Raw genomic sequence first — 15,967 nt, 5'->3', positions numbered from 1 at the left:
CCTGGCCCCTGCAACCCCGGGCAGTCCCCGCTCCTCTGGCAGCCCCGGGGACGAGCAGGCTGTGGGGGCTCAGCCCCAGCCCCCTGCCTTGCACAGGAGAGCCACGTCCCCCGGGACCCCGCCCAGCCCACCCTGCCGCCCAGGGGGTCTCGGGGACAGGTCTCCTGGCGAGGACCCCACAGAGACCGTTTCCCACCGTCTCTGAGCAGGGGTGCAGGAGAAGCCCCCCGCACTCCCAGTTAACTTGCGGGCAGCGGGGGGGGGGCCGGGTGAGCAGCCCACCCTGTGCAGTGCAGGGACAGGTGGGGGGCACTGGGGCTGCTGGTGGCCCTCAGGGAGCTCCGGGGCACAGGGGGGTCCGAGGCAGCTCTCAGGGAGCCCTGGGCGGGTCCCAGGTGGCCCTTGGAGAGCCCCGAGACAGCGGGGGGTCCCAGACGGCTCCTGGGGAGCCCCGGGGCAGAGGGGGGTCCGAGGCAGCTCTCGCCAAGGGGCAGCGGGAGTCTGGGGCCAGGCAAGCACTGCGGCCCGTGCAGGGGAACAGCCACCGTCCCCCTCCTCATCCTCATCCAGAACAGAAGTGCACAGGTGGGAGAGGATGTAACAAAAATAGCGTCTCCGTAGAATTTATTGAATTCTCATTAAATACAGCCATTGTTCCCCTCGCCGTATTTACACAGGGGCTTCAACAGATTAAACTGAACGGTTAAAAATATAAAAGCTGGTGCTACCCAAACCCTACCGACGGAGGGAGGGAGGGAGAGGAGGGAGGAGGCGTGGGCAGGGGTCAGTGCTGGGACGGTGCCCCCACGCTGCTGGCCCGCTGGGCACCGCTGGCTCACAGGAACCAGAAGCATTTGCGCCTGGATTTCTTCATGTCCAGCTTCGCAGGCAGCTTCGTCACCGGCGACGGCTCTTGCCTGGGCGGCGGGACGGCCCCCGCCGCTGCCGCGGGGGAGCCGGGCATCGTGTCCCCCTCGATATGGCTCAGCACCCGCTGGAAGCGGCCCTCCTGCTGACGGAAGTCGTGCTCCACACTGCGGGCGAGCAGGGCGAAGGGGACGGTGTTAGAGGGCATCGCCCACCACGGCCCCCCTGCCCACCGTGGCCCCCTGCCCGCCACGGCTCCACGCCCCAGCACCCACCTCCACCCCTGCGCCCTGCCACGAGACCCCCGGGGAGCTCAGCCCCCAGCATGTCCCTGGGGACCTCAGCCCCACTGCATCCCGAGGCTGCTGCACGGGGCCGGGGTGCGTGGCAGGGGACCAGCCTGGCTGTGGCAGCTGTCGTCCTGCGGTGGGACGGGGTGTCTGAGCCCGCGGGAAGGGCAGGGGTCTCATGCAGGAGCAGCCCCTGACCCGGAGCCCACAGTGCAGAGTGGCCATTTGAGTGTTTCTCTGGCAGCTTTCTCCAGGGCTCCGGGTACTGCCTGGTGGGCAACTTCCCGGGGTCACCGTGCGCCCTGCAAGGGGACATCCTGCTGGCATGCCCTTCGGAGAGCTCCTGCCCACCACCCTCAAACTCAATGGCTGTAAGTGGCGGGGTGGGGGCTGGATCCGTCCCGCCTGCGGCAGTGCGGTCTGCAGCTGGGCATGTGGCACCGCACATGCCAAACGGCTAAACCTGCTGTGCCGGAGCATCCAGGGACCTCTGCCTCGGGAGGGACAGACTGACAAGCAGCCCCTGACCTGGTGGCAGGGGGTATTTTGGGATGGGTTACCCTCAGCTGCCCCCCTGCATCGTCTTTCTTATCAAGCCTGGCTCTGCCTCTGCTTTTCTCTTGGGCTTGACTGTGCTTTTTCCTGTTATGCCCGCTTGCCAGAGCTCCTTCGCCCTGGATGCCGGTCCTAAACACAGGCAAACAGTCCTAAACACGGGCAAACACACCGAGTCCCTCCTGGGGAGCTGATCTGCTGCAGGGGGCCTCCCCAAGTGCCAGGGACTTGCTCCCAGCACACTGTGCTGGTGGCACTCAGGCGGCACTCGGGCACCGGGCAATTGGGGTTTCCTGCAGCAGCAGCAGAGTCCCTGACTCGGGAGTGCAGCAGCAACTCTGCCCTGATCAGACCATCAGTGGTGATGCCCATTAGTGCCCCTGGGACCGGTGGCACTGCTGCCAGGGCTGCCTGTCCTCCCGACACGGACGGGAGGGCAGAGGAAGGCTCCGGACACGCTGAGCACCCTGCAGTCACCGTGTTCTGGTGGTGCCATGCTGTCACACCACCGGCGATGCAAAGAACTGGGGTGCCCTGGGTCTAGATAGGTAAGGGGGGCTGTGCCCCCCCGCCACAGCCCGCGGGTTTCCTGCAAGTGCCAGAGCCCTGCGGTGTCCCCGCAGCACCCACAGCGTGGGCTGGCTGCTGGCAGCCACGTGCCGTGATGCTTCTTCACACGGAAAGCGCTCCGCTCGCCTCGCACCAGCCACGTCCCATCGCATCAGTGAGGTGCTGCTTTGTGTGCCCAGGACCGTACACGTGGCGTGGCCACCCCGCACACGGGCAGCACCCTGTGAGCCCCACGTGGCACGTTAATGCCTTCCGTCACCTCCCATCACCTCCCGTCACCTCCTGTCACCTCCCATCATCTCACCCTGCCAGGACACCCACTGTGCCCAGCTATTTTGAGCAAAAAGGACGAGCCGCAGCAGACAGCCCTTAGCAGGAGGGTGGCATGGGGGGACCCCACCGTCCCAGGGGGGACACAGAGGAAGGACTCAGGGCTGCTGTGGGGGTGCTGAGCTGGCACGTTTGTGCATGGCCCTGGGACGGGACGGGCGGACAGGTCTGCTCCTCCTGCTGCGATCCCCAAGGGCTGGTGCTGGCACCGCTGTCCCGGCACCCAGTGCGCTCGGCGCTGCCCCTGCTCCCCCTGCCCCGTATCCTGAGTCCCGCTGGAGCCTCCTCTCATCACGCGGATGGCAGCGAGGCCCAGAGGAGTCCCCGGCGGGAGCCCGGCAATGACAGGGATGCCCTCCCCCAGATGTGCCATCTCTCTGCGCCGCAGTGCCGCGTGGAGACGGGCTCGTCAGACCCAATTAGCACTGAAGGCCCCCACGAGCTACAGCGGGGAGGTCGCGGTGTAAATAAGCAGAGAACAAGAGATGGCCGCAGCGCTGCCGTGGCGGCGCGGGCACGGCGGGCAGCGGGCGCAGGGCATGCGAGGGTGCCGGTGCGCAGCGGGGGCCAGCGCCGGGACACCCCGCGGTGCTGGAGGAGAGGGCGTCTGTCCCACGCACAGGCGCTCGCCAAAGCGCAGCAGGGCAGCAGCTGAACCGCACTGTGCCCGCGCCGCGGCACACCGGTTGGTGCCAGCGCCGTGTGCCGCAGCCTGCGCTACTGAGCGCCAGCAGAGTGAGCCTAATTAACAGCAAACGAGACCATGGCTCACCAGCCACCTGCATGTGCGTGCAGGGGGGCTGGCAGGTTGCCCAGCCCGAGGGGCATAGGGATGCCCATGGATGCCTGGACAGGCAGAAGGCTCCGGAGAAACTGCAGCTCCGCGGTTCCCACAGGGCTGATGGGGAGAGGGCCCTGGCCACGTCCCGGCCGGCGCCGGGAGGGCGTGAGACCCCTTTCCCTGAGACCGAACGGGCTCTGCGGAGAGCGGGCAGTGCAGGAAGGGCCACCACGCCGCAGCCCAGTGCCAACGCCGGGGAAGCAGAGCTGAGGCCCCGCGGTCCCGTACCCCAGTGAGGGGCAGGAACGTCCCGTGTGACCGGCAGCCCGTCTGCGTGCAGCCTGGACGGGCACGATGACGTGCAGCCTGGACACGGCGCGAGCGGGCGAGCCCGCCCACCCGCCGCTAACGAGGCTTTCCCCGATCAACGGCTCTTACAGCCGACAAACGCTGTGCCGCCGGACGGGAGCCGCTCTCCTTCCAGCTGCAGCCAGGCAGCTGCTCTTCCTGAAAATCACCCTGTCCCTGCCAGCCGCAGCTGCTCTCCGCAGAGATGCAGGGACCAGATTCAGGCCAGGTGACACCAGGAGCCCACTCTGGCCTTTCGACACGTGGCAGGAGCCGGCTGCAGAGCAGCGCGGTGCCCGTGCCGGGAGCTCTGGCAGCACACAGTGGGTAGAGCTGGCACCAGTGTGCCAGAACAGCTCCTTGGCTGGTCTGGTGAGCCGAACCCTGCTCCGAGGACAGCGAGCACCTGCACTGTGCTAGCAGCTGTGCCCCTCCAAATGTGCCACTGAGGTGTCCTGGCACGCTGGCTGCCCGCCGCGTCCTGGCACGCAGCACCCTGCCAGGAGATGCTGCCTTTAGGGACACGAAGGGCTGTGAGGAGAGAGGGGAGGCTGCAGCTCATGGCCATGCCGTGCCACTGGTGGGAAGCAGCCCATGAGCCCCCCCAGACTCCCTGCAGAGGAAGGGGTGACCCAGCAGCAACAGCAACAGCCCAGGGCCGGGCCACCGCAGCACCCTGCCCTCCGCACAACCCAGGCTCAGGCTCCGGCTCAAACGGCATCTCTGTCCCTGCTGCCCACCATCCTGCCTGCCCTGGCACAGCAGCCCTCTGGCCGAGGTGGTGCCCCCCGACACCTGTGAGCGGTTGTATGTGGTGCCCTGGGAGCAGGGCAGCTGTGGGCACAGCGGGGCCGAGAGCCCTCTGTGTCCCCATCGGCTGCAGGGCTGCAGATGGGACGGGCTCCTGGGGACATGGGTGAGCAGGATGAGGTGCAAGGACACGGCACCGCATGCGTGGCATGGGCACAGCCGCTCTCTGTGTGCCCCGTCACCTTTTCCCATGAGCTTCCAGCAACGGTCTCTGCTGGGGACCTAGCACGGGGGGCCTTAGCTGGCCCCTACAGCCGGCTTTGTGTCCTGCCCTGGGGAGCTGGAGGCATTTCTGCGACAGAGCTCCTCTGCTGGGAGGGACAGGGGAGGAAAAGCTGTGGCTGTGTTAGTGCCACATCCCCCCAGGCACAGCTCAGACCTGGACAGGATGAGACCCTGCAGCCCCTCGCTTGGGATGCCTTGAGCACCCACCCTGCCATGGGAGAGGAGATGGAACGCAGACGGGCAGGTCCCCTCCATCCCCCAGCACGGTGCCCAGCAGTGCAGACTCGCAGCTCTCCCCACCTCTGCCTCACAGCCAAACCAGGGGTCTGAGAGGCGGAGAGCCGGGGTCCCGCGGGAACGTGCCTGGTGCCGGCGCCAGCTCTCACCTGTAGATGATGCAGGCACAGTCCCGGCAGGTCCCGCAGTTGGCGATGTCTTGCCCTGTCCGGTACGAGTGTCGCCTGCGACAGAGCAGAAGTGCCGTGAGCCCGGAGACCCGGACTGCTCCGCCTGTGCCCCCCACCGCCCCGGGCCCCTCTGCTGCCTCTCGAGTCCGTAGTCCAGCAGGCAGGAACCGGGACCCAGATCCTGTCCTTCTTGGGATCCTGCTCCTCTTCTCCCTGGGATCCCGCTCCTCTCCTCCTTGGGATCCCGCTCCTCCCCTCCTTGGGATCCCGCTCCTCTCCCTGGGATCCCGCTCCTCCCCTCCTTGGGATCCCACTCCTCTCCTCCTTGGGATCCCGCTCCTCTCCTCCTTGGGATCCCGCTCCTCTCCTCCTTGGGATCCCGCTCCTCTCCTCCTTGGGATCCCGCTCCTCTCCTCCTTGAGATCCTGCTCCTCTTCTCCCTGGGATCCCGCTCCTCTCCCTGGGATCCCGCTCCTCCCCTCCTTGGGATCCCGCTCCTCTCCTCCCCGCGTCCCAGCTCCTCTCCTGAGTGATGCCGTTTGATGCCAGGCCACGTGCGGTGCCTCTCGGCTCTGCAGGTTTCTCAGATGGTTGTAAACCAGAGAGGCACAGCAGAAGCCCCGGGTACTTCCCCCCTCCTCTCCCCTCCACCCCAGAGCTGCACCCTGTGCCGTGGCCACCCCGTGCTGTGGCCACCCTGTGCCGTAGCCACCCCAGCTCACCGTGCGTCTCCCCACACACGGTGCCATGGAGGAGTGAGACCATGGGCAGCGCGCGGGGGCACTCGTGGCATAGCAGTGCCCTGGCAGACGGGCGGTGGGGGATGCTCCAGACTAACCACTAGCCTACCCCAAACCCAGGGCTCGGCTCCTTTTCGTGCCTTCGCACCAGAGAAGCGCCCTTGCCCAGGGAAGGCTGCCTGGCACTCGGGTTAAGCTGCTGAGCCCCAGGGTCTCTCCTTGCTTGGCAGCCTGCAGCTCCCCTGAACGGCGCTCCGGTGCCTTCGGCTCTGCAGCCCTCCCGAGCCCCCATGGTGCCGGGGCTGTGCCAGGGCTGTGCCAGGGCTGTGCCAGGGAGCTGCCTGCGGCCTCCGGCCCCAGCACTTCTGCGGGTGCTCCGCAGGGGTGCCCCAACTCCGGTGGCTCTCAGAGACGTAAGAAAAGGGCCCTATGAAATACTTCTGGTCACCCGTGCGGACTCCGTCTCCACCCCTCCGTCGCCCCTCTTAGGCAGCGCAGGCTGCGGCTTTTGGGGGGCAGCTGAGCAAACACCCCCGTCCCCACAGGGCACTCGCATCCTCCTCTTTCAATCTGCCTCCTACTAGTTGACCTTGATCATGACTGTTCTCAGCCCTCAAAAACTAGGTCTTTTATTGCACCAAATTATATATTACAATTGGGATTATGCTCTTAGCACATAAATTAGATCAGGATACCTTTTATAAATATATTTATATAAAAGGTACAGATGTGTGTGTGCCTAACGTTGCACAAACTACGCCCCTCCACCAGGATGAGGTCTGACCCTGAGGCGGGTGTTCGGTGCGGGGTGTTGCTGGCGGTAGGTGCCCGGACCCTGTGAGGACACGTGGCACCGTGAGCGGTGTTGGGGCTGGTGGCAGCGCTCTGGTGCGCGGCGGGTGCCTCGGAGGCACCGCACGCCTGCAGGACGCCGACCCATCGCAACCGAGGCCGCGCTGTTCCTCAGCATCAGGGCACTGGGATAATTTTTAATGTGATTTTCTCTCCCATTCCTTATGTCTCCGGGCATCTTGTTTGCTCATTTGACTGCAACAGTATACGGAGCCGAGATCTTAATTAGCTGCCCGCAGCGAAGCTAAATCAGCTTCCCAAGCAGACAGACTCAATTCTGACCGCGGGAGCCAACCTGCCCTCTAAACAGGCACTGCTCTGCACAGGGCCCCATCGTACCCTGCAGCGACAAGGCTCGGCACGGCCATGGCACGGCCACGGCACGGCTGCGGGGCTGTGGGCAAACCCGAGGGCAGCACCGCAGGCAGGGGGGTCACTCCCTGGCTGGTCCCCTCCAAGCAGCTGCACAGGCCCTGGGGGCAGCGGACCCTCGTGCAGCCCTGACAGGCGAGGGGCAAGCGGGCTGTGCTGGGGCTGCATGGTGAGGGGCAGAGCGGGTTGGGCAGGGGGCTGCATGCTGATGCCCAGCAGCAGCAGCAGCAAACATAGGAGGAGGGAATGCCAGCCCTGGCCCTGGCCAAAGTCCCTGGCACTGCACTCAGGTGCCCATCCATGGAGGCAGAAGCAGCACTGCTGGGCTCGGCCATGAGAAACACTTTTTCAGTGCTTTGTGCCAAGCCCCGAACTGTGCCCACCTTCCCTCTGGTGCGGCTACCTGTGCTGTGCCAGGGCAGGAGCAGCAGGGCACGCACAGAGCCAGCAGGGTAAGCAGCTCCCACATGGCCAGGGAGAAGGGGTGCTCAGGGCACAGGGAAGGCCCCATGGGAGCCGGCACCCCAGGGCTGCTGGCAGCTCCTGCCAGGACGGGCACACACGGGCTGGGCAGCCTGTGCCAGGGAGGGAGCACGGCACTCGCACGCTCTTGCTAACGCCTCTGTGGGATCCACAGCACCTCTATTGCCTCTAGTTGGAAGGAGGTACTTAGCGGGCATTCGTTTTACGTGAAACAATTACACACGTGCACAGGCACCAGGGCCAGGACTACTAAGAGTTGCCCAACCGGCACAGATCTCCCGTGTGCCACCTTGCCTCCCCAAAACCATATGCCAAGTCAGATGTACCGATGCTGCCACGGCACGCACCGAACTCGGCACCCCTGGCAGGCTGGGCCTCTCTCCATCTGCGAGGCCAAACTGACGAGCTCTCCTGTCCTGATGCCCCGGGCTGTGCCCACACGGCTGACCATGCCTGAAACGCTGCCCATAAGTGGTGGGGGCAGTGCTCCCCAGCACCGTGGTCCCCATGCCAGGGGTGTTCCCCAGCACCGCGGTCCCCATGCCAGGGGTGCTCCCCAGCACCACAGTCCCCATGCCAGGGGTGCTCCCCAGCACTGTGGTCCCTGTGCAGCGAAGCTGCTGCCTTCCTGACTCTGACCCAAGGGAATCGTGGCAGGAGCTTAATGGGAATATCCTGAACCGTGGCCGCTGCTGGGCACCGTGAAGGCTGCCTGCATGCTTCTCTCCACCACTTCTTTACTTGCATGGAGCAGAGGGCACGAGCTGCACGAGCTGCACGAGCACTAGAGATTAGGAGCGCGTTTTCACGCTGAGGGTGGTGAAACACCGGGACAGGGAACCAAGAGGTGGGGGGTCTCCATCTCCTCGCACACTGAACCACAGCTGGGCAGGGGCCCGAGCAGCCTGTGCTGGCCCAGGGACCCCCAGCTGCCCGTCTCACCAGCATCACGCCGGGAGGTGGCACAAGGGCAGCTTTGCCCACGCTTTAGTTATGGCCAACACCGGCTTCGTTAGGTGTAATGAGCGGGTTGTGGGGCTGCCCTGGTGGGAGCCGGATGTCTCGGGGCTTGGGGGATACGTCCCAGAGGGCGCGAGGACTGGCACAGAGTGAGCAGCTCCTCACATCTCTGGGGAGGTTGGTGGCCCTCGTGTGAGATGAGTTTGGAGGGTCTCAGCTCTGGGCCGTCACAGACTGACCTCTAACCTTGCTCCGTTTGGCAAATCTAACGGGGAGGGCAAGGAAAAGTGGTCTGGGTGATGCCCACGGAGCAGGTCCTGCACAGGGCAGGGCAGGCAGGGCAGGGCAGGGTGTGTGGGCATCTCCTGGGGGCACAGACACATTAGTCACCGGGGCCAAATTTGCACCTTAGGTAACTTGAACGATGGGCTGAAAGCAGGTGTGACAAACTGGGGGGGGGGCTGTCCCCAGGGCATGGCAGGGACGTCAGCCCCAGGGCATCCGTCACAGCTGGGCTGAGCCTGCCACGGGGATGCGACATCCCAGTCTCAGCTCCCAGTGACTGATGGGCATGTCAGCTGCACCAGAGCTGGGAGGGGACCTGGCTCCCCTCGTACCCCCGGCCTGCCCACCCACACCCTTTCCCTGGGCTCGGGGAGGGCACCGAGGGCACACGCGGAACAAGCCGGGGCGGCTGAGATATCGTGCCAAGACGCAGTGTCGTGTGTGTGTGACGGCAGCTCCCAGTTTCTCAGAGGGAAACGTGCCCGGGAGGCAGCGGCACCCAAATCTCTGGCAGGGCCCCTCCATCCTCCATCTACAGCCCCCCCAGGGACATCAGTGCCCCCGGCCCCCACCTCCATCCCCGCCTGCTCACCCGTCCCGCTGGGCCTCCTTCTTCTCCAGGTCCTGGATGACGTCCAGCAGCACCCGGATGGTCTGTTGGCTGGTCTCCAGCACCCCTTCCAGGGACTGCAGCTGGGACTGCAGGTCCCTCTGCTCCCCGGGTGCCGGGGGGCCCTCTCCCTGAGATGTCTGGGTGTTCTTGTCCCCTGCCGGTGGTCCCGCCGGCCCCTTGGACACCACCACCAGCTGCAGAAGGTCTTGGACGTGGCGCAGTGTCTCCGACTGCTCGGCAGTGAGGCAGGGCTGCCCATGCCGGGGGACCTCTGACGCCCGCCCAGCCGGCTGCGTTCCCACGCTGGGGCCACGCGGGGCCGGGGGCAGCAGCTCCCTGGGCCCCTCTGGTCCTGCCCGGCCGTGCCCGGGCTCAACGGTGCGTAGCCAGCTGCAGATGCTGTGGGGGTCTGGTCGGCCGAGCGCAGCTGGTGTCTTCTCCGGTGCAGCGGTGGCAGAGCTGTGCCAGCCCGGCACCAGCGGGATGGGGGCTGGAGAGGTGCAGCAGGGCCCCCCCCAGGACGCGCCGCAGTGCTGGTGCGGGGGTGGCGAGGGGTCCCGCAGGGGGTTGCCCTGAGCTGGCTGGCGGAGGTCGCGGGTGTCCGTGGCGGGGATGGTCCGCGGGTGGTGCGGCGAGGGCTGGGGCAGTGGGCGCCCACAGGGCAGGCTCCGCTCCGAGTCGCTCCGGCCGAGCCCCCGCAGCTCGGCGGGTGGCCGAGCACAGGGCACAGAGGCTGGGCGCGGGGGGGCCACACGGCTGGCCCCGGGGTGCCCTCGGAGCCGGGTGCAGGCAGGGGTTGGCGGGCAGGGCTCAGGGGCACAGTTCTGTACCGGTGAGGTGCAACGGGTAGCAGGGCACCCCGCCGCGCCCGGGTAAGGGGGACAGGGATCCCTGGGTGGTGGCGGTGCCACACGGCACGCCGTGGTGTGCTGGGCAAGGGCTGCAGCGCGGTCGTGCACAGGGAGGCCATTGGGTGCCCACAGGGGTGCGACCCGGCTGGCACCGGTGGGCACAGCCTCCCCTGGGCACCAGGTGTTCCCCGTGGCCGTGGGCAGCGCCACATCCCCGGCCACATCGCAGACGCTCTTGCTGCGGGGCTGGGGGGCCGGGAAGGGCTTCTGGAGGCTGGGGGAGGTCTGGATGGCGGTGCTCATGCATGCCTTCCTGGGCATGGGCAGCGTCAGCGCGCCCGGCTGGGCCCGGGGCCAGCGCCGCGGCGAGGCACAGAGAGCCGCCGGCTCAGGGGCATCCCTGGGGGGCGGTGAGGCACGTGGGGTGTTGGGACCGGGGGCGGCCGTGGGCCCCGGGCTGGGACCGGGCGCACAGTCCGCGCCGCCCTCCACCAGGTCCTTGAAGCGGACCTGCTGCGTGCGGTTGCGGCGGCGCTTGAGGCGGCTCTCGATGTCGGGCGAGTCGCGGTTGAGCAGCACCGAGCGCACCGTCATGGCTTTCTCCTGGCCGCCCTCGCTGGCGGGAGCTGGGCCGGGAAGGGGCTCGCGGCTGACCATGGCTCAGGGCGCGGGGGGCCGAGTACCGGCGGCCGGAGCCCTGGGCTGCACCGGTCCCCGCGGCTGCCCAGGGCGGCGGGCGGCCTCATCCCGTGGCGCCGCGGAGAGGGGACGCCGCGTGGGAGGCAGGCAAGGGGATGCCGGGCATGCTGCCCGCCACCCACCCCTACAGCCCCCGACACGCCGCCCCGACGGCCGTGCCCACTGCCGCACCTCCACGCCGGTGCCAGCAGCCCATCGTCCCACCGCCGTCCACCCCGGCTCAGCGCTGCCTGCGGCGGGCCGCCGGTGCCAGGCGTCCCTGCCCGTGGCTCCTGGACCTGTGGGGACAGAGAGAGGTGGGTGAGCCCCGGCTGCAGCCCCCCGAGGACGGGAGCGTCCCCCATGCACCGCGCTGCCCCGCGGAGCCGCCAGCGCGAATCGCGGAGACGAGCTTTGATCTCCGGCGCTGCCGCTTCAGCACAAAGGGAGAAGGGAGAAAAGGAACCCCTTTAGCATAAACACGTTTCGAGTTCACAGCTCAAATCAAGCAGAAGCAGCTGTTAAAAATAGCTCTGCCTCGCTGGGGCTGGTGCCTCGTGTTCCCAGGGCGCTGGCAGCCGGATGGCAGGCGCAGGGCAGGCACGGGGACCACTGCGCGTGGGCACGGGGCAGACCCGGGCTGGGCATGGGGGGCTCCTGCGTAAGACAGATGGATGTGGGGCAGCCATGTACACGGGACACCGGCTCTGTGTGGGGATGGACACGGTGCGGGGCAGGGCTGGAGTGGGTGCAGCGGACCCATCCTGTGTGGGGCAGGGCTAGAATGGGCACAGGGGACCCGTCCTGTGTGGGGCAGGGCTAGAATGGGCACAGGGGACCCGTCCTGTGTGGGGCACGACCGGACTGGGCACAGGGGACCTGTCCTGTGTGGGGCAGGGCTAGAGTGGGCACAGGGGACCCGTCCTGTGTGGGGCACGACCAGACTGGGCACAGGGGACCCGTTCTGTGCATGGCACCCGCCAGCAGTGCGGCAGGGCTGGCTGGGTCACCAGCGTAGGGGACCTGCCCCATGGGCAGGGGGTGATTCTGTGGCTCGGGAACGCTGAGCCACCACGGGCGTGCGAGAACCGACCGAGAGGGAGAAGAGGTGTTGTGGCTCAGACAGTGACTTCGGTGGGACCGGGGGATGGCTCCTGGCCCCTCACCACAGAGAAGCAGGGTCGCCAGTGTCTCCAGCTCAGCCCCGGCTCTGCCCCAGGGTGGTGGCACAGGGAGGCTGCAGCAGGGCTGACTCCAGAGAGCGAGGCCTCCCCGGGGCATCGCGCCTCCCACCATTGCCCATGCTGATGGCACATCTCTGCCCGTCACGCGGGCACGGGCACAGCTCCCACTTGCAGGGCCACCACTGGCACCTGGCTGCAGGGCTGAGGCCACAGCTCGTGCCAGGGGACGCGTCCCTGACACCAGCAGTGCTCCCCAGCGGCAGAGGGGCAGGACCTGGGGGTAGGCCCTGGGGGGTGCCCCTGCCCCTGAGCAGAGGCTCTCATCCAGAGGGGATCACATCCAGCCACATCCCCGTCCCTGCCATTGCCAGCCCGGTTATGCAGGGCTCCTTGTCCTGGTGCAGGCAGGGCAAACCGCCCTCCGCAGCCCTGCCCTGGCCATACCCCCCCACCAGCACCAAGCCCCTGTGCCCACCTTGCTCTGCCTCTGCCCACCCATCACACTGCCGGGCATACAACACCATGGAGCATGGGGGGCACACCACGAGCCCTGCCCAGGATGCCCTGGGAGCAGACGAAGCGAACGGCTCATTTTGGGGAGCAACACCAGGGACAGGGTGGCTGAGACAGCGATGCCAGCCCCTGCGGGCAGCGGTGCTGCTTTGCCCGGGCAGTTCAGTCTCCCGCTATTCAAGGTCTGCACACGTCCAGAGGTCCCTGCGGCGCAGGCGAGGAGCAGAGCATGGGGGCTCCCCCGCGGCACGGACTCACGTCCTTGCAGCCCACCATATCCCACATCCTGCATCCCTGTGGCTGGCACCGGCAGCCCCTGCCCTGCCTGGACCGCAGCCCACTGCTCCCGCGGTGCCCCCGCGCCCTCCTCAGCACACCGAGACGGGCTCCGCAGCCCTCCTGCCCTCGCTGCGGATGGGCACACGGCACCTGCCAGCTCCCCCGACCCCCCTCGCCGTCTTGCCTTGCTCCTGCCGTAACGAAGCGCTGACTCAGCGCAGCGGCCTGGAGTCACCCTGCGCTGGTAATGAGCAAACTTCCCGGAGTGCCAAGCACGCTGGTGCCCGGCACTTCCCCAGGCCACCAGCCACCCACCGCCCCAGCGCAGCCCTCCCAGCCCCCACCCCACCACCGCGCGCCCTGGCGCCTCCGCACCCCCTGCCCAGCCCTTGTCGGGATGCTGCTCCACGCGCCACTCAGCCGCCCGACGCGTTCCTTCCCGAGCTTGGAGCCGTGCCCAGACGCCGGGAGATGTTTGTGAGGCAGGACGCGACGGAGACACAGCAGAGCGATGGGGCACCTCGTTAGTATGGGCAGCAACAGGCGGAGGAGAGAGCTGGCGTGGGGACGGAGCCAGCGCACTGGCCCCGTGCCCCGCGCTCGCTACAGGCTGCGTGCGAGCCCAGGAGCAGCCCCACGTTGGCAGTGCCGGCACCCGCCAGGATGGCGAGGGGCTGCGAGGCAAGCCCCTGCCCCAGCCGTGGGGTCATCTCTCCCCGCTCGTGCCGCAGCGGCAGCCGGTGCCCAGAGCTTGGTACCCTCCACCCGGGTTCCGCTTCAGCATCCCTGGCTGCGTCTGTGCCAACACGCCGAGCATGGCTCGGGACCGGCGTGGCCAGAAGGCAGCCCACATGTGGCCAGCCGGCCCCGGGGGCTTCCTTACCGAGAGCGCCAACAGGCATGGGGCAGAGGGTGCCCGGAGCTGCTCCGACAGCCGAGCGCGGGGCATGAGCGCTCCCGGCAGGGTCCGAGAGCAGACGTGGCCCCCGGCAGAGCGGCACGAGGCTGTTCCGGTGCCTCGGCTGCAAACGTGAAGCTGCCAGTCAGGGGGGCCTCCGCCGAGGCACCCTCTGCCTCCCGAACCCACCGCTGGAGAGATCACAGACAAGCCACAAGGACAAGGAAAAAGTCCATAAATTATACATGCGCGAACTCCATTTGGGAACGGCTCTGAGGATGTCAGACGCCGAAAGCGCGGACCTCCCACTCGTCTCTCCACGGACGCCGCACGGCACGGTTAGATGTAGTGCTGCGCTCCGGTGCCGTTTGCGCTGTGCCCGGTCCTACTGTGGGACGGAACTGGGACTGTGCGACCCAGCAGCTGCGGTGTCTGATGGGCCCCCTCGTACCGGAGCTGAATCCGAGGAAATCGCTCTGCCAGTGGATCCCTCTGGAAGCGTGGCTCCAGAGACATCATGGGTGCACAGGAAGGGCTTGTGCAGGAAGCAGAGGCACCCAGCCACACCAGGGTTTTCCAGCTGCTATCCTCAAGCATTTCTACTGGGAAGTGGTGCTCAGCCCCCCCCGTTCCCGGGGCCACACGCTCACCCACGCCCCCCTCGGATTCGGTACTGCAGCCGATGCACTGTGTGTCCAGCACACAACCACGCTCCCCGCTCACCTTCCCATGCCCCACCAGCTCCCCCGTGGGCACCCCAGCCCAGGGACCTGGGCTGTCGGGCTGGAGAAGCAGCAGCAGGGACACCTCCTGCTATTGCCACCCTGCCCCAAACATGGGACACGTGGCTCTGGCCGGTCCCGCAGTGCCGAGGGCTGTCGGGAGACAGCACCGAGACAAGGTGCTGTGCAACTGAAATGCTCCGAGCTCCTGAACCCGCAGCAGCCCCTTCCAGGGTCTGGTCCACCAGCACCGCAGGGCTGCGGTAGCTCCTCTCTCCTGGGGGACGATGGGGATCGGGGACAGAGGAGGGCAGGGGAGGGGATGGCGGAAGGAGACATGTCCCAGCTACCGCGTCATGGCTGATGCTCGTCCCCGGGTGTCCTGTGCAGACGGCTCTCGGGAGATCTCTGCCAGCGGTCAGGAGCGGGGAGCCCTGCCCACGGCTCCTGCCTGCCCTGCCAGTGCTCACTGGGACCATGGCTGCGCGGCCTCCTGAGGCTGGAGCAGGCGCCGGGAGGCTGAGCCCTGGGGCTCAGAGGACGTTGGGGTCCTCCCTGGGGCACGTTGGTGGAGAGCAGCCTTGGGAAAGCCCGGGTGCTTGGGACGGGGCAGCAGCAGAGCCCCAGCGTGGGAGGTCAGGAGGGTGCAGGTGGGCTGGCACTGGCCATGCGACCACCAGCCCGAGGCCGGACGGGGGCAGCGGCACGGGAATGGGCTCAGAGCTTGACTAATAACAGCTGAAGGACAGCAGCGTGTCCCAGCCATGCCAGCGAGCACAGGGCCACGGAGAACACGGCTCATCGAACCAATTTGCTTTATGCGGTTCCAAGTTTGGTCGATGGAGGTAAAAGCCTCGACGGAGCAGACGTGGATTTCTGTGAGGCATTTGACATTTTGACGAAGAAGGCAGGACAATACGAAAGCAATGTGGCACGCATTAAATGGATCAGAAACTGGCTAACCAGCATGTCTCAAGACATAATCATCCAGCCATCACGGCCAATTAGCCGTGCGCTGCCCAGGTCCTGCGGAGGGGCAGCCGGGCCCCGCACCGGCGCTGGCGCTCACCCACCTCACTGGAGAAAACTCAGCGCTGAGGAAACGTGCGGATTATACCAAGGCTGGGAGAAGGGCGAGGAAGGAAATGGAAAAAGACAAACACAGAGCCAGGAGAGGAGCATGGAGCGGACACTGGGCAGGAGGGTCCCGGGCTCCTCTCCGGCCGAGGAGACCAAGGCAGCAAAACACGGCGGCTGGAAGTCGGGGTCAGCACAGGCAGCGGGGCGGCTTTCTGAAACAGCGAGGCCAGCCGGCGCTGGAGCAGCTTGGAAAGGATCTGCACGGTGGTGGATC

The 15,967-nt window shown here is 67.0% G+C and overlaps 2 protein-coding genes across 2 annotated transcripts in view; one reads left to right on the top strand and one right to left on the bottom strand.

The window, feature by feature from the left end:
* Positions 1-15,967, top strand: part of LOC147525806 (dedicator of cytokinesis protein 2-like) — a 74,073-nt gene that overhangs the window by 36,721 nt on the left and 21,385 nt on the right. The window lies entirely within an intron of this gene.
* LOC147525807 (uncharacterized) lies at positions 836-10,996 on the bottom strand. Its single transcript, XM_086630979.1, has 3 exons — positions 9,468-10,996; positions 5,163-5,237; positions 836-1,034 (listed from the first exon to the last, which is right to left on the bottom strand). The coding sequence occupies exons 1-3, from the start codon at positions 10,994-10,996 to the stop codon at positions 836-838; spliced, it is 1,803 nt and encodes a 600-aa protein (XP_086487105.1).

This window comes from Tauraco erythrolophus, unplaced genomic scaffold (assembly GCF_009769465.1).
Source record: "Tauraco erythrolophus isolate bTauEry1 unplaced genomic scaffold, bTauEry1.pri scaffold_63_arrow_ctg1, whole genome shotgun sequence".
Taxonomy (NCBI): domain Eukaryota; kingdom Metazoa; phylum Chordata; class Aves; order Musophagiformes; family Musophagidae; genus Tauraco; species Tauraco erythrolophus.
The sequence above is the reverse complement of the archived record's forward strand: the minus strand, read 5'-3'. Positions and strand labels throughout refer to the sequence as shown.

Bases quoted from the DNA above. Each gene is read 5' to 3' on its own strand.
- LOC147525807 (XM_086630979.1), bottom strand. From the start codon at position 10,996: ATGGTCAGCCGCGAGCCCCTTCCCGGCCCAGCTCCCGCCAGCGAGGGC. The intron at 5,238-9,467 runs GTGAGCAGGCGG...GCTCTGTCGCAG, and splicing joins AAGGAGGCCCAGCGGGACGG to GCGACACTCGTACCGGACAG. The intron at 1,035-5,162 runs GTGAGAGCTGGC...GCTCGCCCGCAG, and splicing joins TGTGCCTGCATCATCTACAG to TGTGGAGCACGACTTCCGTC.